The 24,644-nt window shown below is 33.6% G+C and overlaps 3 protein-coding genes across 3 annotated transcripts; 2 read left to right on the top strand and 1 right to left on the bottom strand.

Annotated features, from left to right (window-relative positions):
• The first annotated feature begins 9,589 nt into the window (after positions 1-9,589).
• LOC146941463 (30S ribosomal protein) lies at positions 9,590-11,514 on the top strand. The gene is made up of 5 exons (XM_085755242.1): positions 9,590-9,913; positions 10,082-10,228; positions 10,330-10,593; positions 10,850-10,958; positions 11,079-11,514. The coding sequence occupies exons 1-5, from the start codon at positions 9,599-9,601 to the stop codon at positions 11,207-11,209; spliced, it is 966 nt and encodes a 321-aa protein (XP_085611368.1). The 5' UTR covers positions 9,590-9,598; the 3' UTR covers positions 11,210-11,514.
• Positions 11,515-12,981: 1,467 nt separating this feature from the next.
• Positions 12,982-14,760, bottom strand: PTAC15 (plastid transcriptionally active 15). The gene is made up of 2 exons (XM_085755241.1): positions 14,444-14,760; positions 12,982-14,365 (listed from the first exon to the last, which is right to left on the bottom strand). Exons 1-2 carry the CDS (start codon positions 14,679-14,681, stop codon positions 13,086-13,088), a joined length of 1,518 nt encoding a protein of 505 aa, XP_085611367.1. The 5' UTR covers positions 14,682-14,760; the 3' UTR covers positions 12,982-13,085.
• A 2,893-nt stretch (positions 14,761-17,653) lies between these two features.
• LOC146941461 (uncharacterized) lies at positions 17,654-18,922 on the top strand. Its single transcript, XM_085749959.1, has one exon. It carries the CDS (start codon positions 17,654-17,656, stop codon positions 18,920-18,922), a length of 1,269 nt encoding a protein of 422 aa, XP_085606085.1.
• The last annotated feature ends 5,722 nt before the right edge of the window (positions 18,923-24,644 follow it).

Genomic DNA, 24,644 nt, shown 5'->3' with positions numbered 1-24,644 from the left:
AGTAATTTAGACATCACATAGTGTGAGTAAGACATATTTTCAAGTTTGACATCTCCAAATTTCATATTATATGTAAGATCAAAATCGAATAACTTTATTTCATGAGAAAATATACATATCTACCATATAATAATCTTGAAGCATTTAGAAGCAATAAGAGAACGTCAATTCATAGAAGATGTTTTCAAGAGTTATGTAGGAAAGATTTTGTTCTTGCTTACCTTGTAATTCAGGCCTTCTAGAAGCCTTATGCAATAAGAAAGAAGAAAATCATAACCAAACTTTGATCGTAAAATAAGGAAACAGTATTGCACGTTTCAATCCATTTAATAGAAATATGATTGTATCAAGAAAATCATTGATCAAACACTAATTTCCCAAACGATCTAAGTTCATACTAATTGAATTTAATGATATTGACATGTATTGTATGAATAGTAGACTCTACTAAAATAATTGCCATAACCACAATAATGGTTATATGAAACTAATAGTATGAATCATTCACTTATGGGAATGACGTTCAATTTCACCATTTTGGTCAAGAGCCGCTCTTTGTTCAATTACAAATGTGACTAATCTTTCAAAAATATTCTTGAAGATACTCGCTTTTTTTGCTACTTCAGGAGCATTTCGAATGACATAAAAATATATTGTCTCATATGTTCTCTTTAAATGTGTTGTTCTTCGGGAACTCTTTTAATTCAACACAATATTGTTCTTGAATCTTAATCTTTCAAAAAGAAAAATATTGGCAAATTCACAACTATAATATTTACTATTTCATTAGAAAAGAAATTATGTGAAGCACAAATTATAAGTGTTGAATGTGCAAAGAGATGACATAGATGACAATACCTCTAATTTATATGCCTTCTAAGAACTCATTAGTAGCAAAAATCATAATCATCAAAAGTCATAATAAACTTTTACCATCTTCGCATGTATCATGTAAATGATAATATCTACTATATCAATTCTTGATATTATTTTCTCGATTTTGCTACTTCAGGAGCATATTCAAATTTTATTTTGTTAAACTTATACCAAGATCAAATAGACCTTATATATTTAATTTATGAACAAATATCTAGTTCTTCAAGAACTCAACCACAAACCTCTATCGGCATAAAAGAAAATCACAATATTTTTATTTTGCAATCTTTCAAAAATGTTTGATGTTGACTTATTAGTTCTTCTAGAACCATGTCTCAAATCTTCATAAACAATGATAAAAAAATAAATAATATTCATTTTTTGATCAATCCTTCCAAGATGCATTAATATTAAGAGAAAACGTAGTTCTTCAAGAACTATATCATAAGATCTTCATTGTTTGTACAATCCTTCAGGGATGTTTCAACGTTAAAATCTTCCGGAATTTAAAATGAATAAAAAAATATATATTTTCTTCATACCTATGGCATTTTGAAGAATTCTTTTTGAAATTTGAGAAAAATAAATCTATTAATTTTTAGTCACAAGACGCAAGTAGAAAAATATTTTATAAATATGGTATGAAACCTATAAACAAGTTAAATAAAATTCATAGTAAAATCTAAAAATTGTGATGCAATAATGTTAAACAAATTAAATATCAATATACCATTTGCACAAACTACAGGCATAAATTTCACCCAAATATATAACCAAGAAGTAAGGTGGAATAGATAACCTGCATGAAGCATATATATATATATATATGGTATAAGTTTTGCAACTTATTTGATTTTCACTTTAAATCAAAGGTTCACCACCACCACTACCATGATTTCCAACGTCAACAAGCATCCTCCGATTGATAGAGCTTCGTGACGTAATAATCATGTGCTTCAACAGGCTTGTAACAAATATTACATTGGTTGAATCTATTTCTTCAACGTAATGACATTTTTATACAAACATTTTCACCCAAAATATGGAAGGCACATGCGGCAACGTCGCTAATAAAAAAAATCAAGAGCACATCAGTGTCAATAAGTTATTATTATTTGAACAACACTAAAACCTCCATGAAAATCAATATTTTGACATAGAAACAACATTCTAAATGAAACCAAAATCTGAAACAGAGATCTGAAAGAAAAGAATATGAAGAAAGAGACTAAAGAATGATAGGGAAGAGACTTTGGTGAGAAATTTAGAAGACACTTTTGTGAAAGGATCAATGTAAGAAAATGAGAAAAAGAAAATCTATCTCCAAGCTTGTAATTAAGTCATCACTCCGGTAGAGCTTCTTGCTGATAACGTGTTAAGAAATAAACAAAAACATAAGATCAAAGAAGAAGAAGAGGAGGAAGAAGATGAAAACACTTTGTATTATTCTCTTCACAAGTGTGTCATTACACTGTAATGTAGGTCCTATTTATAGGACACATATAGGTGCACGAATAATCACATTATAACCCACTTACTAGTGGGAGTTACAAGCAAATGGAAGGGTAATGGATAGTGGGAGTTACAAGCATGTGGAAGGGTAATGGATGGACATCCACTAATAGATGTATTCATAACAGTTTTCATCTATTGTCTTATATTTATTTTTTCTTCTTTTTCCTCAAATGCATAAAATAAATACCATTTTACAAACACACGAAAACAAAAGATAGTTAATCTCTAATTATTTGACATACAATATTAAAAACAACCGGTGCAAATCTAAATATTTAAACTATATGTATGTTTTAATAAGCAAAATTTTATGTTATTTATAGAATCTGTGTTTTTTATGCTAATATATTTCCCATATATAAAAGGTCTAGATGTGCGGGTGGAAACAAAAGAGAAAATATCTTGATAAAGAGTATTTTGAAGGGTTGGGACAAGGAGCGAGGACCGAACCCGCGTTTGTTCCGTTAAACAAAACAATTTCAATTTATTATTGAAAGTCACTTATTTCACATATTTTCTAGCATATGCGCATGTGGTATTTGAAGGAATTTGTTTCCTAAAATTATACATACAAAAATCATAATTTCGGATAAGTACTATATACTTTATATAAAAATATATTGAAAATGAAAATCATTTTAACATTCATCATATAATTGTAACAAAATATATTATACAATACTTATAAAATAAATAAATGTTATTAAAAAATTATCTCGTGCATATGAACACAATGCACAATAGTAGTTTGCACAATACGAGTTGTTTGATTAAATTCATCAACCAAACTTCTTCCTTTACACTTGATTGACGTGGTTAATTACAAATCATGACAACATCTTTTTAATCAGTTGCAACCTATTGCAAAAATTTAATAATTATGTTTATTCCTTTGTGGCCATTTCATTGTTGAATGCTGACTACTCATATACACAGTTTAAAATATTATTTGCATATGTCTAGCATTCTTTACATGAAAACAAACACTTACTAAAGAAAAAAATGATAATTCTAATAACATACAAAAAATGAGATGTTATGTGTTTTGTTTGTTGTTTTTAGTATTATTTAGTTATAAAAGTAGAAGTAGCAGTAGAAACTATGTATATAAGAGTTGATCACCATCTGCAAGAACCATGTACCCCTTCCCCATGCCGACTAAAGTAGAGCATGAGGGTGTCTTCTGGTCCTGAAGCACAAGCCATTTCTTGAAGCTTCTTCACAACAATGACATTGACTTTTTGTGGTATGATTACACCACTTTGTCAAAATTAACTGCGTAATGGTGTTTAAGATTTACACCATTCCCGTCGATTACATTCAAATCTATGTTTCGGTTTACAGATAGTTGCAAGTTCAAAAACGTCGCTTTTCTTTATGTTGAAATCGTAAGTTCTCACATTGGGTTTCGGTTTTGGTCAAGTTTGCAATTGAATCAAGCATCACTTCAATGTTTGCTTCGCGAACACCATAAACTTCCTTCAACATTTTGTCACTCTTTTTACATTTTTTTTAGGAGCGAGTTTTGGTTTCGAAGAAAGCGAGGCAATACATAGAAGGAACACTCTGATTGTCAGCAAAACCCTTTTTTTTTCCTGAATCGATGACTTATGCTACAGAGTAAAACCCTGTTTCATCTCACCTTGTTTCATACTGTTTTAAACTAAACCGCCGTTTAGACTTTAAAGCACCTTTTAAAGATAATTGAAAAGAAACGTGTGTGTATATATATTTTTTACACCTTTCCTCGAGAAGTTTTACGAAGCTATAACTTCCATATCATAGTTGTAGCTTTCTAAACTAATTTTGCAAACCTCTATCTTTACCAAGTTAATTATTTAACCACAATTTTTCACTTGAATATCTTATTCCTTAATTATTTTTTCATTTTGATACTTTAATATCTTAAAACCCTGTCTTTGCTATTATCTTTTCTATCTTATACAATTAAACTTACTATTTTAAAGTACTTCAAACTTATTCGCAACAATCCTCGGGGGGTCGATACTCTACTTACTCTTTATTACTTGTTGCAATTGTGTATACTTACACTTTGTATGCATTGGAAAATATGTAACTATTTTTCGAACATTCAGTTTTTGGCGTTGTTGTCGGGGATTGTTAAGTGGTTTATTCTAAGTTATTTTCGTATTTCTTAGTTGATTTTAGTCAAGATCCTTTTTGGTCAGTTTCTTCTTCTTCTTCTTCTGTTTTGTGTAATGTTTATATTGTGTTTTGTTTGCTGTTTTCAGTATCATTTAATTTTTAGTTGCTTTGTGGAAAAAAAATACATGTCCAACAGTACTTTTTCTCAGTAAACTGATTATGGTACTAACAAATCTCACGTGAAGCCTAGGTAATCACAATCATAAGAGCAGTAACAATACCATATAGCAAATGTGATGACTTTATAGTAGAAACTTGAAAATCAAAACATAAAACTTAGCTAAAAAATGAAAACCGAGAGTTCGAGAATAATTTTGAACAGTATCAATATTGACTTCGCTGGGTTTTTGCCTCCACTCCTTGTTAGGAGTCTATTAATGGAAACTCAACATAGATTAGCTTTCGATGCAACCCTATGGAACTTGAAGTTGATGATTTCAGTGCTTTTGCAAAACCAATTGTTAGAGGTCATTATGGATGCAAAGATTGCAATAGGTGGTTATTCTTTAAGTAACCCACAAGCTGCTACTATTTGATCAGATGGCGGGTGTCATTTTTATCCTGTTTGTAGCCTTTGAAATCTGCATCACATGTCTTCCCATTCATGATAATGTTTTCAACGGTCTTTTTCTAATGAAAATTGTTCTCTGAACGAATTTAACGATGGTAAAAAAACAAAGATATCTCGTAATTATGCTACGAGAAAATCTTTAGTTTTATACTTCATGTTTGTACTATGAACACTTTTTTGTGTTTGGCTATTGAAAAAAATTGAAAAGGTTGATGGTTTGTTTTCAATGTAAGTGTTGTAAACTTTCTAGCCTCTTACGAAAATAAAATTTCATTGTCATTGGTCTTGTTGCAATTAATAATGAAATACCAAGAACAATGAAATATTCATAAACTCATATGACATAGAAGCAGAAAGAAATCATACAAAGTAATAGAAGGAGAAGGAGAAACAAATAAAGGAGGAATAGTTGAAAAACTTATTGTTGATTATGGGCTCCTAAAAAATTTAAAGCTTGCACTCAAAAATTTTGAGGCTTGTGATATATTTAAAAGTTATAACTTAACCACTTTGAAACAATTAACCATACAAAGTCAACTTTGTTTAAATCCAACAAAAATATGAACATACATACAGTGGTGTTGCCAGGACCCTAGGTCAGGGGGTTCAAACTTTTGAACGATCAAAGTTTTGATCATTGAATGTTTACTTCGTTGTTATATTAATTTACGGATGTATCGAAATTATGAGTAAATTTACATGTGTCTATTTTATTAGTCGTTTTAGTCCTTAAATTTGTTTTTAAATAGTTAATTTAGTCTTTAAAAGTGTTTTTGTTGTTCAATTTAGTCCATAAAATTACAATAATAGGGTCATTGGAAATATGTTTTAAATTTAGATATATTTAAAACTTATAGTATTAGTGTCCCACGCATCCGAGGATCAAAATAGTTGTTTGTCTATCTAGAAACAAAAGAGAGTTGGTGCAAAACTAGTATTTGAGGGGGTTCAAATAGAGAAATATATAGGATAATTGATATAAAATCATAGAGATGAGGGGGTTCAGCTGCACCCCCTGGGATGTTGCTGGCTCCGCCCATGCATACAATAGAGAGAACAATTGAAGTCAACGATGATGTAAGGGGGTGATGATAATGAGGAGATTGTTTTTTGATGTTATATCATGAATATGTTTAGATTAAGACACATGCAAAGAGAACAATCCAAAAATTTGATGTTATATCATGAATATACCATATCCATTTTCGCAACACGATGTCTCCTAAACATAAATCATAAAATCGAAATACATGTTCCAAACTTTGTTTTGACATCCCACTTGAGATGCATAATCTGTTGGAAATTTTATTTGGTTAAATATTTATTTTAAAATATTATTATATATATTAATTATTATTAATTTAATTAATTCTTCTGACTTAGTCATTATGATATGTACACCATTATGTTCCTTATGTTAATGTTACATACTTGATCTTGTACACATTTTTTCCTTAATTCCTACTTTTTGGGATTTATGGTTAATCAATCCTAATAATTAAGATTCATGAATTTGCCAACAACTTAACATACATATGGATCGATTTAACTATCTTTTTATTTGTGATTAATAAATACATCATGGGTGTGTGTAAAACAAAAGTATATAATGGGTGTGTAAAAATAGATCTATATGAAATATTTTGGCTAGTTACATTTTTGACCCTTTATGTTATTTTTGAATTTCGCGCCTTGGTTTCTTATAAGCGTCTGTTTGAAATCTATATTATATAAATTTATGACCTTTTTCCAAGACCCAATATGGAAGTGTTTTTCTATTCTTATGATATTGACATGTGGCACAATAACATAATGGAAGTTTTTTACAAGTCACCACATTCATCCTCACAAAATACTCTCACCACATTCATTCTCACAAATTTGTATTCAATATTTATATTTATGTATAAGACGAAGTTTTACAATTTCAATTTATAAATTTGAGATTAAATTTTAGAAATCAATCATTTCGAATTCAAAAAATACAAATTTTAATCAAATAATTTAATTTTTTTTAATAAACAAATAATTTAAATTAAAATATTTGAATGCAAAGATTAAAATAAAACAAATAATGGAATAATTATTTAAATGTCAAAGAGAATAAACAATTGATATATGTCAAATAATAAAAATATGATTTGATATGAGTGTATCTTTTTAAAATAATTCTAATTAGATTTTCGTAATAACCATTAATTTTTTATATAATTTGAATTAATATGTTCTTTTTTAAGGTAATATACTTTTGTTTCTATTTTCATATGTATATTGTATAGTAATAATACCGTATAATAGTGTTTGTTCAAAACAAAACAAAAATAATGTTATACATTTCTTAATTTTTATTTTCATGATAATAATAATCATGATGTTGGACATTTTTTTTTTTTTTACAAATGATTTTTTTTTGACAAAATAAAAGATATTCATTCATTCAAATTGAAAGAGTACATCGATATAATGCAAATTCGCTAAAAATAAAATGGATGAATATGTGAACAGGCTCACAACATCCATGTTAATAGCATAAAACGGCAAAGTACAAATGCCTACACATATGACTATATTTAAATCTCCGGAATAACCATGTTTTCGGATCTGCAACGTGGATGACGCCAAAGTCATTGATTGGATCTGCACAGGATCGAAGCTGATCCGACAATCTGAAGGGATCAAATACCTGAGAGAAACAAGAAAAACAAACAACGTCGCACAAAGACGACGAACAACCAATGTCGCACGAAGACGATGAAATCACAAAATAAAACGAAATAGATGTGAAAATCACTTATTTCAATAAAAGGGAAATGGAAAAACGAGTTAGAGGGGTGATTTTGGGTCAAAAATTGACCCTAAATCACCCCTCCTTGGTGGATGATGGAGAAGAAACTATGGTTTTTGTGACTGCTCACAGGAGAGAAAGGAAAAAGAGATCTACAAATGACATGAAACAATTGATTTGATTGTAATTATGTCAACGATATTTTATTCAAAGTGACATTAAAACAATTAAACACAATATGATTTGATTTTCCTTAATAATAAGGAAAAACCTTCCCTCAAAAAAAAGAAAAGAAAGAAATACCATATGTAAGGGATGCATATAGAAGTCAACCGAAAAAATAGCAAATCGATGAAATAAAACTGATTAAAAAGGGAAGCAAAAAAAAATAGTAAGACTTATGTTAGAAAATAAATGTAACCAAAAGTTAAAAACGACCGCGTGTAATTACTCTCATGCCAAATTAGATCCATTTAGTTTACCAAATTACCCACTAAAAATTACTATAAATTAGACGTATGGCTTCACCAATTTTCACATCACAACCTTGCCTCTTTTTCTGTTTGTTTAGTTTTTTCCTTTGTTTTTTCGTTGTTCATCTTTTTGTTTGTTTTATTATTTTTTTGATTCAATCGAATATGATGCTCATTGAATTCGTTCCTGATATATGTCGTTCACAAAAATTCAATCGAGTATGATGCTCATTGAATTCGTTCCTGATATATGTCGTTCACTAAAAGAAATTTGAAGTATCAATGGTCGAATCATGTGGTTGATTTTCTTAGAATTTTTTTTTCGCTTAAATCTGTTGGATTTATTATTTATACCTTAACATAATGTTTACATCGGGAACAAATTTATTATATCTAGTACTTTTAGATTAATTCAATTGTAGCAAACTCCATTTTTATCATAATTGTTCCATTGCCCTATCTATCTATATCTATATATCTATATAATATAAATTTAGGACCTATTTCATGTCTCATTATGGAAATTATTTTCTCTTCTTTTGGTTATGACATGTGGCATCATAAACTAAAATGCTAAATTAACATAAAATATTTCATAAAAAAATAAACATAAAATAATAGCAATAAATATCAAATGCATAAGAATGCTTGGTTTATCCTTCAAAAAAAAAGAATGCTTGGTTTAGTTTATGGTGCCATGTGTCACAATCATACTTCCAGGGGGATTTTATGGTGCCACGTGTCATAAGAATGCTATTTATTTTTTAGGTCATGTTAACTTGTGCCCTAAGGGCACAAGTTAAGAAGCTAAAAGGGGAATTAAAATATAACTTTTGTATTGAAAAGATAAAATTTTAAAACTTTAATACATTGGATGCATAATTCTCAAGAAAACATTTTCATGTTTAGTTTCTAAACTTGTGCCTCAAGGGCACAAGTTAACATTTCCCTTATTTTTTAAATAAATAGTTATAGTTGTATTTGAAATTTGAAATAAATAAATAAAAATATGAAAAAGTTATGGATAATCTATGAGTAGGCTGGGAAATGGCCCGCGTGTGAGACACAGTTGAATGTTCATGTTCATCGTCATCCAAAATGGAAAGAGACAATCGTTATTAAACGCTTTCACCATCATCATCATTATTTCCTCTTCCTTCTTTCTTCCATATATACAGACTAAACAGTAGCAGAAAAATCTTCATTCATAATATGTCAATGGCGACTCCCTTCAACTTCCACACAAACCTTTTTCCATCCTCCTCCTCTTCTTCTTCCTCTACGCGGTGCCTTTCTGTACTCTCTCTTCCTCCTCTACCTTCCTCCATAAAGACCAAGTCACCCTCCACAACATTCTTGACAGGAGAAGGAGGCACATCACAGTTGCTGAAATTGAAGTATGCCGCCACAACAACAACAACCAAACGCCGCGGCGGCAGCAGCGGCGGTTCAGTCTCCGTTGTTTGTATGTCATGGGACGGTCCACTCTCTTCCGTCAAATTAATCATCCAGGGTAAAAATATGCAGGTATAATCTATTCCCATTTCCATTTTATTATCATCATTACTATTCTAGATAGAAATTATTGATAAAAGTAAAGTAGAGAAAAATAAATATTATTGAAATTATATTCACAATGAGAAGAAACGGTTAGTGTAATTCTATAACTAATCTACTAGCTGTGGTTGAGTTCAGCTGAATGATGCGGTGAAACAGCACGTAGAGGAGAAAGTGGGGAGAGCAGTTCAGAAGCACAGCTACTTAGTAAGAGAAGTTGATGTGAGACTATCTACTCGTGGTGGAGGAGAATTTGGTCGAGGACCTAGAACACGTAGATGCGAGGTAGTAGATCTCTTTTGCATTTTCTAATTTTGCTTTTGTTGTAAACCTAGGATGGATTCAGGGTCTTGAATTAATTAGTTGATTTCTATGATTTGCATTAGGTTACTTTGTTTACAAAGAGGCATGGGGTGGTGCGGGCTGAGGAACATGCGGAAACTACCTATGCGAGTATAGATTTGGTGTCCTCGGTCATTCAAAGAAAGCTGAGAAAGATTAAGGAAAAAGAAACTGATCATGGTCGCCACATGAAGGGATCTAATAGGTTGAAATTTAGAGAGGCGGTATTGCCATTACCCACACAGGATGAGGAGGATGAAACTGAAATCTCCCCACAAAAGGAGGAAGAAGAAGAACTTATTGAGGAGGTTGGTACCTTCGTTGTTGATATTAATCATTATGTAGCTAGAAATATCATATCAGGCTGTGTCATTCTAGAAATATAACTGAAAATGTTCTGCAAATTGATTAGAAAAACTTCAATTTCTGGTTTGGAAGTAGATCTGCAGTTTGCTCTTACACTATTTATGTTGATTGATGATATATCATTACTTATGTTCTTTTGTTATTTATTGTTTATTTTCCTTACATTGCACTAACTCCAGTTGCGAGGCTGTTTTACAGGTTGTTCGGACAAAATACTTTGACATGCCTCCTTTAACCGTGTTTGAAGCAATTGACCAGTTGGAAATGGTTGCTCATGACTTCTATGCTTTTCGAAATGAAGAATCTGGTCAGTAAATACTACTGTTTTAGCTATCTTTGGTTTGACCATGTTTCTCACTACATTTTATTGTCTCTGCTCAATTTTATGCTATCTTAGGGGTAACAAAGTGTACTTCCTTTGTTTCAGGGGAGGTTAATATTGTATACAAAAGAAAAGAAGGAGGTTATGGACTCATTATTCCCAAAGGAAACGGTGAAGCAGATAAATTGGAGCCTATAGTGGTTGAACCGGCTAAAGAACCCTCTCTACAAGAATGAAAGGAATTTCAAGTGAAACTCATTTTCTAAGACCACAAGAGATTGTACATGATTAGCGGATAGTAATAGCAATTTCTTTGGAGCAAGAAGTTGCATATGAAATTCTAATGGAGACTCTGGGGTTTCAACTTTCAAGTGCAAACCAAGTTTTAAAGTTTTTAATAATGTACACTTGGATAGCCAGTGATTGTAAAATGAAAGAGATGCACCATTGAGTGTGCTGCACATAACTTCTACAATACATCTTTTCCTCTGACAATGTTGTCTGCTTTCTTTCATCATTGATTTTGTTCTGCTTTGTGTTATTACTTTCCCAGATTACTCAAAATTTTAAATAATTTTTCACTTTATTCCTTTACTTGTCTAGCAAATTTTACTGCGTTGAGTTTATTAGGTAGATGTTGGCTGCCAAGAGAAATCAAAGTGACAGGTATACAAATATACAATCAAGCAAGAGATTTATAGTTAGAAAGTCCTGTTGAAGTGTATGGGACTTGTATTTAATGTATATGGTTTGACTGCCACAGCTTTCTTCTTAAATGTGGACTTGAAACTAATGAATCTGGTTGTGATGCTTGTAACGATGCCGAAGTGGAGGATCAATATTAGTGGACTGGTTTTGTGAATTTTCTTTCTGAACTTTACTAGACATTGCAATTTTCTTTCTGAATTTTCTGCCTTGCCGGCAAACCTCACCGGCTTTATGGCTCCCCCACTTCCATTAAAAGAGGACGTATTAGTCTGTTGGTTTTGTTTTGAAAAAATTGTCTGTTTTGTTTTCCCTAAAACATATGTCTAACTTCGAAATTAGAGAACTGCCTTTCCAACGATTTCTTAAAAACCAAATTTGTCGGGATGAACACATCTGAACGATATGATTTTAGCTTCAAATACACGTATCCGAATCACTTTTGGACATAGTCGGTTTTTAAGAAACATAGGTGAAGAAGCTCCCTTGAAATATCACTCTTTCTTTTTGGACACCTACATAAGGATTTTGAGGTCCTTCTCTAATAGAGGCAGTAAAACACCATGTTCTAGCCAAATATGACCAATTAAATACGAAGGATATCCAAAATTCTGATGACCGAGATGTATTCTTACAATTTACAAACATGTAAGGCTAGGAGTTTTTCAACAACAGATACCTTTATTCAAAGCCACAACCTCGTTTAATTGGTCAATTCTATTGATTCTGTTACTTGTGCAGAAGAATTTAATTTTTAAATTTTTTGAAATAGTAATTTACTCCCTTAAATGAAAGAACCTCAGTCAATTATAGCTCCTGGATCAAAATATTGTTTCAGAAGACATTCGTGCAAACTTATAAATTGCTTTGAATAGTCGCTTATTGCATCAAGACAAACATAGAACCTCTAAAATTGTTCTAATTTAAAAATAAAAAAAAAAGACTTATTGCCTTAACGTTCTTTAATTTAAATGGCTAAATTATTGTTGCACAAATTTAAGGGACTAAATGGTCTAAATCATTACAATTTCAAGTATAAAAATGTTGATATAGGGATTTATGGTCGACATATCCATAGCTAAGCAGCAAATATTCTCAGGAGTTGTTGCTTAAATAAAGTATTTTGCATTAGAAAATTACTACTTCTAAAACACTGTCTTTAAGGCAACGTTTACAAGTTTTAGCAGTTTATTGTAGTAGCTAGTCTCAGCACTTTTTTTTTTTTTTTTTTAAATTCTTCTGTCAACAATTTAGGAGTGGGGATATAATCAAATAATGAGGAAGTATTACTCTTTGCACTAACTTTTCTTGGGATTAAAGTCCCTGAAACATAATGAATAAACAAAATAACTAGGGGCAGCAAAACTAATGTACAAGGAAAAGGGAAACAGGTTAAGCTGTTCACCTTTATTTCAATTCATATTTTACAGAAGAAGCTTTTTTTCGTTTGCCAGTGAAGTTCTCACTTGAAACAGTTAAAAGCTTATTGATAGACATTTGTTCCCACCTTAAACCCTTCTTTATTTCATACCTATGCTTAATTCTGTCATCAAGCTTGTATCCAAGAAATGCAGGAAAATCCAGTAACTCTTGAATGTCACGATTCATCTCCTCTATCAAGTACTCCATCTTCTTCTCTAGAGAGGCATGATTATACTGCAGTATCTGAGGATGCTTCTTGCTCATAACAAATATGTCTTCTAATGAAAACCCATAGTTCAAGAATAGGCTCACCATCTTCTGCATATTCTCACAGCTTATTCTCGTAGAAGCTGCAATCACCACTGCTAACTCCTTAGTCCTATATTTATACCCAATCTTGATCAAAAACCCAAGCTTATACGCAAGGTTCGCACGGAACGAAATGCTCAAAAACAACGCTGCTTTGGTCAAGAACTTGAAGATTTCGTCAGCGTCTAACCCACATTCCTTGAGAAATTGTATTCTAGGACGCAGTTTCCTCTCTCTGCTACTGGTAAAGATAGCCGGAAACACCAACACAATCTTAAATATTTGTTGATCATCAAGGTCTGCAAAACACCTCAGAAACTTTATATGTTCCTCAAGATGTTCCACACTATAATTCAAGATAATAGGAAACCTATTCAGCACTTTCCCAATACTATCCTCATCTCCACCACTTAACTCAGTAAGAACTCTAATTCTAGGAATAAGCTGATTATGCAAATCACAATTGAGAATCACAGGGTGCTTCACAATCAAATGAATACCACCAAAGGGTTTTAAGAAATCTATAATTCTTTCAATTTCATCTATTGACCTATGACAAATCGCCTTCGACAAATTTACTTTGTTAAGCACATGTACAATCTTATCAACAGGAATTCCACTATCAACAAGCAATCGAACCTTCTGAGGAAACCCAGATAAATTTTTCGGTTCATTAGCTAATAAAAGCCGCTTCAGCTTTGATTTCTCAAGTTGTCCTTGTAATTCATTTCTCAAAAAACTCAACAATGGATCAATTTCATTAGCAGTCAGCACAGTTAAACGTTCAGTGACTAAGTGATTGATGGAAACACGATCTAACCCGAGAGAGTATAATGAAAAAACGCGATCACGCAATGAATCCAATGGAATAGAGTTAAGTTCAGGGGCATTGAGTAAAAGCAATTCTGTTTGCTTGAAACTAATACCGAATTCTTCAAATAAAGAGACAAGTGTACCTGCAACATGAAAAAATAAAATACATTAGCGAATGCATGTAAGGTGTTTGAGAAAATGTGTGAGAGAAGTTTAATTACCGAATGACACATTGACATTGGGGGAGTAACTACTACAGCGGCAACGGATGGAGGGTCGAAAATGAAAACGGAAAAAGTGGTTGTTTGGTGGTGGTGATTTGGCGAGGAAGGAAAAGGAGGGTTGAGTTTGAAGATGAGGGGAAAGGGATGAGGGTGAACGGGAATGTGGATAATTTGATGGATAGGGATGAAACGTTGTTATAGAAAAAGGACAAGAAGCAAGTGCTGCTAGCGCCATTTCTGCAAAGTAGCACCTTCTCTAGTCAAACTGCAAAGCGCTGTGCAATCCTGGCCATGAGTAAAATAATGCTATGGATATGAAAAGAAAACCATGTTGGGTCTTTTTCTTTAATTTTTTTGCTCTAAAAAAACGGTCCATTTCTTATTTATTTGTTATAATAATATATCCAAAAAAAAAATATATCAAATAAACTAGATAAGCAATTTGACTCAAATGGTTAATATCAAGGATGAATTATTGAACCTGAATTCGATTCCTATATGAAATAATTCATTAGATGATAACTATGAAATATGTATATTCATATAGGATAATTACAATGACCTCTCCTAAAGTTTCTTTAAATGACACTGACATCTCCTCTAGTTTTATAATAGACATTAACCTCCCTCAAGATTTTCAAAATAGATAGATACCTCCCTTTTCAATTTAACGCCCTTTATTATTCTGTTAAAATAAAAGCACCGCTTTCCGATTGAAGAAGACCATCTTCATCCACCAACATTGAAGATTTTGCCGTTGATTGAAGCTTTTTGCATATTTTTCTTTTATTTTTTCCACCAAATTGTCATAACAAATGAGCTTAATACCAAATTGGTAATGAAATTCTACATGTACATTAAATCCCTAAAATTGTAAGTTAAATTATCTCCAAAAATCATTGCATCAACATAAACAATAGAAGAATCTCAGGAATTGAAATTCAAGGTTTCCCTCTTCTTCAAACCCGTCGATGAGCAGTCTCACGAGTTATTTGCCCATTTGTTGCTTAGAATGGAAATAGACTCACCTAAGCTTCACGCAGCTTGTGTTGTTTCCATGGAGAAATGTAAGTTTAGGGCGATAATTGCTTGGATGGAATGAAAACCCAGGCAACATGAGTTTTTAATATTTTTGTTTTTCTAAATAACTTGACGGAAGTTAAACAGTGTTAAAGGTAGGGGAGGTCAATGTTGAATATGAAAATAGAGGGGGTGTCCCTTTAAAGAAACCTCAAGGGAAGTGAGCGTAATTATCCCTTCAAATTATGGTGAAAATAAATAAAATGCCCCCGTGAATGTATCTTAATAGGTAATGACATTCCATAATACATGTAGAAGCGGATTTTGTTTTAATAACAATCGTTAGGGATTTGATTTTGAAAATACAACGAAAGCGCGAGAAATTGAAATCGTAAACCGCTCCCTAACCCTTATCGTTTCTCGTTAGTTTTTTCATCGCTCTGTCCATCTTCTTTAAACCTTATATGTTATCCTTCCTTAATTAGTTGAATACTGATTCTGGATAGTTGTTTTTCTTAGTTTGCACTTTGTGCGTTTCTCTGGTTTCTTTTAGTTTGCACTTTGTGCGTTCTTTCCTCTCTTTCTCTTCTTTGGTGATCCTTTTGATTTCTTTTCTTGTGGCTTGGTCTCCTTTATCAATGATGTGTGTTTTTCCTTGCGCTTTCTGAACCTTCTTGGTTTGCAAACCTTTCTGTCCAATCTTCTTCTTCCCTGTTGATTTCTTCCTCCCTCTGTGGTGTACGCTTCTTGAATTACTTCCTCCCTCTTTGTTGTACGATTCTTGAATTTCATTACCAATAACCTTCTTGGTTCTCATCCTTCCCTTATCATAAGTTGTCTCAATCTATATCCTGTCAACATGGAAACACCAAAAGGAAAAGAAATTCAAAAATCTGATGATCAAATTGATCTCAGCCACAACAACATTCTAAGACCATACAAAATCCAGAAACTTGATGTTCCTTCTCTATCCTATGGCAAGAATCAAGAACCAGATTCATCATCTTACCAGAATCTTGATATTCCTTCTCTACTCAATGGCAGAAATCAAGAACCAGGTTCATCATCATATCATGACCAACACTATGTGCCAGAATGCAACAATTCACCTGCATATGAAATTCCAGAAGATTATCAGACATATGGCAACCAAGAGATTGGGGGAGACAACATGAATTCTGAAGGCCCCTTTTTCATGTATGAGGAAGAAGTATTGGGTGAAGGTCTCAAACAATGCAAAAACAACATTATAGGTAAATTACTTGCACAAAAACAAATTTCAAAACAAGTCCTGTTCAGTTCTTTAAGTGGAATTTGGTGCAGTCCTGCTGGATTTAAAATCACAGAATTGGAAAACAACTTGTATCAATTTACTTTTGAGAAAGAATCTGATATAAACAGGATTCTCAAAGGAGAACCATGGATCATAAGGAATGTTTGGTTAAAACTTTACCTATGGAACAGAAACACAAACATCCAAGAGCTAGATTTTAGCCATGCTCCCCTATGGATTAAAGTCTGGGGATTACCTCTACATTGCAAGACTGTAGAAATGGGGCATCAACTTGGAGCACAGATTGGAAAGGTTGAGGAAGCAGCAATCTATGAATACCCAAACAACGCAAAAATCATTAAAGTCAAGATCCAATTCAACCTCTCCAACCCTGTTCTTGCAGGAATGTACATTGGCAACCAGAATGATGGGATTAATTGGGTAGACTTTAGATATGAAAATCTGCCCCTCGTTTGTTTTAAGTGTGGTTTGATTGGCCATAGTAATGAAAACTGTGAAGATTCCTCTGCTGAGCTACCTGAAGGAGCAGTAAACCCAAGGGGACCATGGCTTAGGTCCAATGTGTATGGTAGGAGGATCCATGACACCAGGGATCATAAAATTCATAGCAACCCTATGAAATCTGTTAGTGCAAAACAATACAGTCCAATACCCAAAGCAATGCTAGACATGATGGAAAATCTGAGAATTAGGAAGGCTCAATCTGGACAGGGAAACACTAATGGAGCATCAACTACCACTTCTAGCACTCATGGATGGAAAGATCAAAGTATGCAGAAACCCAATCCCCTCAAAAGGAAATCTCTCCCAGCTTCTCACACTATCCAAGCTCACCAAACTACTACACAAGATCTTATAATGGCAAGCCTTGGTGGCAAGGCTGGCCAGCAGCCATGAAAATCCTAGCGTGGAACTGCAGAGGGTTAGGAAAACCCTCTGCAGTAAGAGCCTTAAGACAGCTCTTAAAAGTTAACTGTCCTGATGTTGTGTTTCTCAGTGAAACTAAAATGTGTGAGTCTGATCCAAACTTAAAATCTAAGCTTTGCTCTGATAATTTGCCTAATTACTTTCTTGTAAATTGTGCAAAAAACAAGGGAAAAAGGTCTGGGGGTCTTATTATGTTGTGGAATAAAGATGTACATCTAAATATTCTAAATCATAATAATAGATTCATTGATTGCTACATTGTTTGCCCTATTACTAATTTTGAATGGTATGCTACTGGTTTCTATGGTTTTTCAAACCACAATGAAAAACTTAAATCCTGTGATCTTATCAATAATATTAAAGCTAGCCATCAACATGATAACTGGCTTATTTTTGGTGATTTTAACATGATTTTACATGATAAAGAAAAAATGGGTGGCAACCCTATTGATATTAATATCTCTGATCACTTCCATACCACTATTGATAATTGTAATCTGACTGATTTGGGGTATATAGGAGATATTTTCACATGGGCCAATAATCAACCTGACAATCACTATATTCATGAAAGGTTAGATAGATGTTTAGCTACTCCCAGCTGGATCTCTAACTATCCTAATTTTTACAATAATCACCTTTTAAGATATGCTTCTGATCATAATCCTCTGTTGCTAGAATTTTATGCTAACAATGAATGCAGATCTGCAAAAAAGCATCATATGCCTAGATTTGAACAGTTGTGGCTCCAAAATGAAGACAGCTCCTATATTGTTCAATCCTCTTGGACTCATAGCATAGGAGAGACTACTGAAAAACTCAAGAATACTCTCAATCACCTCCATCACTGGGGAAAGGAGAAGTTTGGTGATATTCCTAGGAAAATCAACAAATTAAACAGTAATTTAAAGAAGCTTAAGAGGCTCATTCCTACTACTCAAACCTTACAAAGTATTAGGGACCTTGAGAAGCAACTTGATGACCTCATAAAGGAAGAAGAACTTTGGTGGGCTCAGAGGGCAAAGTCCCATTGGCTTCAAGCAGGGGATAAAAACTCAAAATTCTTCCATATCAAGGCTTCCCAGAGAAAGAAGAAGAATTTTATAAAATACATTCAGGATTCAGAAGGACAGATTTGGAGTGAGGCTGATGATATCAGTAAAATCTTCACTAATTACTTTCAGGATATTTTTGCTACCTCTAACCCTGATAAGATGCAGGATGGATACTATTGATGTGGTAAAAGGCAGGATTTCCCCAACAAATCATGATTACCTACAACAAGAATTTAGCTCTATTGAGGTGATGGAAGCAATCAAACAGATGAAAAGTTTGGCTGCCCCAGGTCCTGATGGGCTTCCTGCCCTCTTCTACCAAGCTTATTGGGAGATTATTGGCTCTGATATCACTGACTTTATTCTTAATATCCTGAACCATAATGGTGACCCGGGTAATATCAATCATACTTTCCTTTGTCTTATCCCTAAGCTTAAGAAGCCTAATTTACCTTCTGATTACAAACCTATTGCTTTATGCAATGTTATTTTTAAAATCATTACAAAAACTATTGCAAATAGACTTAAAAGAGTCCTTAATGATATTGTTAGCCCTCAACAGAGTGCTTTTCTTCAAACAGACTTATTACTGACAACACTATTCTAGCCTATGAAGCCTTTCACTACTTAAAAAACCATAAAAATAAAGAAAGGTGTTGTTGGCATTAAGCTTGATATGGAAAAAGCTTATGATAGAGTGGAATGGGACTTCTTAGAATCTACTCTCCTCACTATGGGGTTCCCCATTAATCTGGTCAAAACTATTATGGTTTGTGTCAGAAGTGTTTCTTTCTCTGTTCTTATCAATGGTGTTCCCTCTAACAAGTTTCACCCTAAGAGAGGTATCAGACAGGGAGATCCCTTATCTCCTTATCTGTTCATTTTGTGTGCAGAAGTGTTGTCAGGTCTAATCACCAAGTATCATGAGCAGGGCAAGATCCATGGCATTTCCATTGCCAGAAATGCACCTGCCATATCTCATCTTTTCTTTGCTGATGATAGCATGATTTTTTGCAGGGCTCATAAAGATGAAGCAAAACACTTAATGGATATTTTTGCTGAATATCAAAGAGTATCTGGCCAAAAGATAAACCTCAGCAAATCTGAGATGGTTTTCAGTCCAAACATCAGCCAGAGTCAAAAGACAGGGTTTCAATCTTTTATGCCCATTCAGATAACTGAGAACATCACTAAATACTTGGGACTTCCTTCTAAAATAGGCAGATCCAAGAATTCCATATTCAATTTTATAATGGATAGAGTTAGAAGCAAGTTAAAAGGATGGAAAGAAAGGAATCTCTCTTTTTCTGGCAGGGGTGTGCTAATCAGAGCTGTAATCCAAGCAATACCTACCTATGTGATGAGTGTCTTTCTTATTCCCCACAATATCTGTAACAAGATTGAGCAGGCTATATGTAGGTTCTGGTGGGGAGGAAATGAAGATAAAAGAAAAACCCACTGGAAAAGGAAGGAGTGCTTATTCAGATCAAAAACTATGGGGGGTCAAGGTTTCAGGTCCTTAAGAAGTTTTAATGAAGCCCTGCTCGCAAAGCAAGTCTGGAGGCTTCAAAAAAACCCAACTTCATTTTTAGCTCAGTGCCTAAAAGCAAAATATTTTCCTCACACAGACATCCTTCATGCCAAATTAGGATATAATTCTAGTTATGCCTGGAATAGCATTTTTCATTCAATATGGGTAATCCAAAATGGAGGCTGCTGGAAGATTGGGGATGGTAATGATGTTAAGATATGGGAAGACAACTGGTTACCCTTCCAAAATGGGTACAAACTATATACTAAAGAAAACAACTCAGCTCAAATCTACTTGGTCAAAGATCTAATGGAGACTCATAGCAAGGATTGGAATCAAACAAAAATAGCAAGTATTTTTCCGGAATTTGAGGGTGAACAAATTAGCCAAATCCCTCTTATTCAGGAAAATATTAAGGACAATCTTATGTGGCTTTACACTAAGGATGGCAACTACTCAGTAAAGTCTGGCTACAATCTCATCAGAGAGTGGAATCAGAACAAGGAACAAGGATCCTCCAACACCGCTAGTATGCAAAAGCTTTGGAAAACAGTCTGGTCCCTTAACACCATACCTAGACACAAGGACTTTCTATGGAGAGTTCTCAATGAAGCTGTCCCTATAAGACAGCAATTACACAACAAAGGATTGACTCTCGAAATGTTTTGTTCCAGATGTGTCAATAAAATTGAAACTCTGAACCACAGTTTTATGGAATGCCCTTATGCTAGAAAAGTATGGTTTGGTTCAATTCTCAACATCAAGTTCCCTGATCACACAGAATATAACTTCACTGACTGGCTCCTAGAATTTATCCTCACGCAAGATAATAACACTCTCATTTATACTGCTTCCCTCCTCTACAACATATGGTATATGCGAAATAAATTCATTTTTGAAGATAGCAACATCAGCGAGGAAGAAGTGATAGCAAATATCAGCAAAAACATCCAAGAATATAACGCATGCAATACTATTATCTCCAGATCACAAATGTCTCAAATCCCTAGATCTCATCCTCAAGCAAAACAGAACAGGAAAGCAAAGTGGAAGAAACCTGAGCCAAATTTCTATAAAATCAACACAGATGCATGTTTAGCTGAAGATCAAACCTGGGGATTAGCAGCTGTTTGTCGTGACGAATCCAGAGATGTCCTCGCTGCAGCAACATGGCGTCGTAAGGGATTCCAGGATCCGGCATCTGCAGAAGCTTACGGGATGTACATGGCTATGGAATTTGCAGAGCAATGTGGCTTCAGAGAGGTGATGTTCGAAACTGATAATGAAACAATTGTGAAGATTCTCACAACAAAGGAGCAGAACATAAACCTTTATGTCGGCAACATCATCAAAGGGATCCAATTTAGACAACATAGATTTAGAAAGGTGGAATTTAGTCATGTGGGTAGGAAGGGAAATGGACTAGCACATAAGTTGGCCCATCATGCTTTAATTGAGCCCAATAAAATCTGGCTGGAGGAAACTCCCCCTTGTATTGTAACTGAGGTCCTTTGGGATCTTTTTAATCAATAAAAAGTCTAGTTTTATTAAAAAAAAAATAATAATACATGTAGAAGCTGATTCGAATCCCGAGCATCTTACTCCTCTACATTTAAAATGTGTCCATTATGATACTTGACAAATAAATAAATAAATAAATAAAACGGCATTAAGTTAAAATTTATGATGAAATAATCAAATATCAGTTGATTTAGAACAACATATTATCTCTACAAATAAAAATTATACATATTGTTAGTTTGTCAGCTGTAATATTTGTAAAGATACATTTTCATAAGGATATTATTCATTAGCAAGTTGAATATTATTCTATATATTAAGTTGAATCCATGTTAAATGACTTTCAATTACAATGTCTTTAATGAGATATCTAAGAATGTTTCATAAAAAAATATACAAATTACTTATTGATCTGTTCGACGAATATCAGAGAGATATAATGGTGGTTCTTCGGTAGAGATGGATGTTGTCCCAGTGGTGCGCAGCGTTCCTGCGTGGAGGAGAGCAAACTTATACGATGGAGGAGAATGGTGCTTGCATGCACGTTAGCACTGTAACGCTCAAGTCAGTATGTGAACAAGGTGGATTGTGTGTCAAAAAATGGGTGATTGAATCGTACCTAGAGCGTGATGCTAAGTCACGCTTATATAAACGAGGAGCTTGATAACTGCCTCCGAGATTTGCGGTGTTAGTTACACGAGTCGTTTGAGATGGTTTTAATGGCCAAGATTCAACATGGGCGCGCTTATGTGCGGTAAGTTGCACAGGGCTTCACGTGCACCTTCACGACATTGCCCTCTGAGTGATGCGAGCTTCATTTTTTTGGGTTGTTCTTATTGGGTCTTTTGTCAGTCTTGAACAATTATATTTTGAATACTGCTATTCTCCCTGCACTTTTTGCTCGCGCCCAGCTGTTTGGACAATTATACCCCTGCGTGAGTTAAGTCACGCTGCGTGACTTAACTAACCCACCTTGTAAGCCCTGCGTGACTTAAGTCACGCACCACTGTCCTGTGCGCGAGTCAACTCACGCAAGTTGGCCGGTGGTTAGAGCTCAAGAACATACGTTTTTTGGACTTTGTTCAATGCATTTTAATTGGTTTTGCACGTTTTTGTTAAGTTTTTTCACGTTTTTTGACTATATTTATGGTAGATATAACCTATGTTACAATCTCCCCATATAAATACACCTCTAAACTTCTCCATTTCCTCACACCATCTCACATTCTCACTCTCCTCCTCACTCTCTCCCCCAATGAATCTTCTTCCTTTCCTCTTTTTTTCCTTCTTTATTTTGGTGTAAAAAGAGAAAGAGGCCAATTCTGGGGATAAAATGATGAGTAGAGAGCAGCTTTCTTGTGGAAAAAAGACCATATTGGATAAAACTAAATGTGCAGATTTAGTTTTACCCCAAGAAGGCTGGTTTTCTTGTGGATTTCTTTTAGTTTTACCACCGGAAGCTAGGTTTTCTGGTGGTTTTTATTTTTTTCGCAGATTTAGTTTTACCCAATTGTAAATGTAATAAGAATTATATTAATAAAATGATATTTTATATCTATTATTTTTGTTTCTTTATTTTTGTTAATTTTTGCATTTATTTATGATTGCGTAATGAATTAATAAATTCGAATAAAGTAAATAAATGAATTAGAATAAATTCAGCGTGAATTCGAATAAAATTACATATTAAAAAAATCGAAAAGGCCTAATTAAACTCAACGTGAATTCGAATTAAGTTGCATATTGAATAAATTCGAATAAAAGTTACATTACATTACATAAATAATATGTATAGCAACTATATATGTTATCACATCAAATTCCTTCATACAAAACGAGTCATCACATATGAGGTGCATTCCGTGACACTCATCTTATATGAAGGAATTTGATATCATTACTTATATGACTGATTCTCAATAATACATGTTCCTAAATTATATAGACGAGTCATTACATTACATTACATTCGGGTTGCACCTTCAAACTACAACAATTGTCTTACCTCTGAAATGGGGTAAATTCAAACTTGCTAAACAGCAGGACTCAAACATTCATCCGACATCTCTATTGTTCCATTCAAAAGATTAAATTATTGTTAGGCTTGGTTTAAATGATGGTATTCAGGTGTCAAAAGAATGAGGTCCATTCCTTGACACTTCAATACCTTCATCTAAACAAGCCTAACAAGAATTGAATATTTTGAAAGGAACAATAGGAATGTCGGGTGAATGTTTGAGAACTGCCGTTTAACAAGTTTGAATTACCCCATTTTAGAATAAGACAATTGTTGTAGTTGGAATGTGCATTTCCCTACCTAATCACGATCTTCTGGCGGAATCAGACTATTGATAATATCTTCAATTGATCTCAGCAACGTTACCCGCTTATCGATCCACTGGAACATGTTGTGCTCCCAAAACATGCTCATCACATTTTCATCGTTCGTTAATTCCACCCAACTGAATGATACTCTCCCCTCGTCGAGCGTTGGACGTTTATACCGAACGTATTACACCCTCCTTGTGTCTCCCGGGTTGACTCCTTGGTTGAATTCATTCAGTTCATCCTTGAGACCTCTTAACGTTACACCAAGTCACCTAACCTTCAACCTCTGAGGCTCTTCGCCGTTGAATTGTGCACGAACGTCGATCCACCCGGCCATTGCTTCAAATCTACACAATAAGAAATTAAAATCAATCAATGAAAAACTCATTCAAACATTTCATCAAACACTTGGAGTGCAAATTATACATAAACCCTAAAACTCATAACTACAACATTAACATGGAAACATCTAAACACAATTAAGCAACATAAGTCAATTACATGTAACATTGTATCATCTCT

The sequence above is a fragment of the Medicago sativa genome, chromosome 3 (genome assembly GCF_051527215.1).
Source record: "Medicago sativa cultivar Bolivia chromosome 3, Bolivia_mono, whole genome shotgun sequence".
Taxonomy (NCBI): domain Eukaryota; kingdom Viridiplantae; phylum Streptophyta; class Magnoliopsida; order Fabales; family Fabaceae; genus Medicago; species Medicago sativa.
Note: the sequence above shows the minus strand (reverse complement) of the source record. Positions and strands in the feature narration are given on the sequence as shown.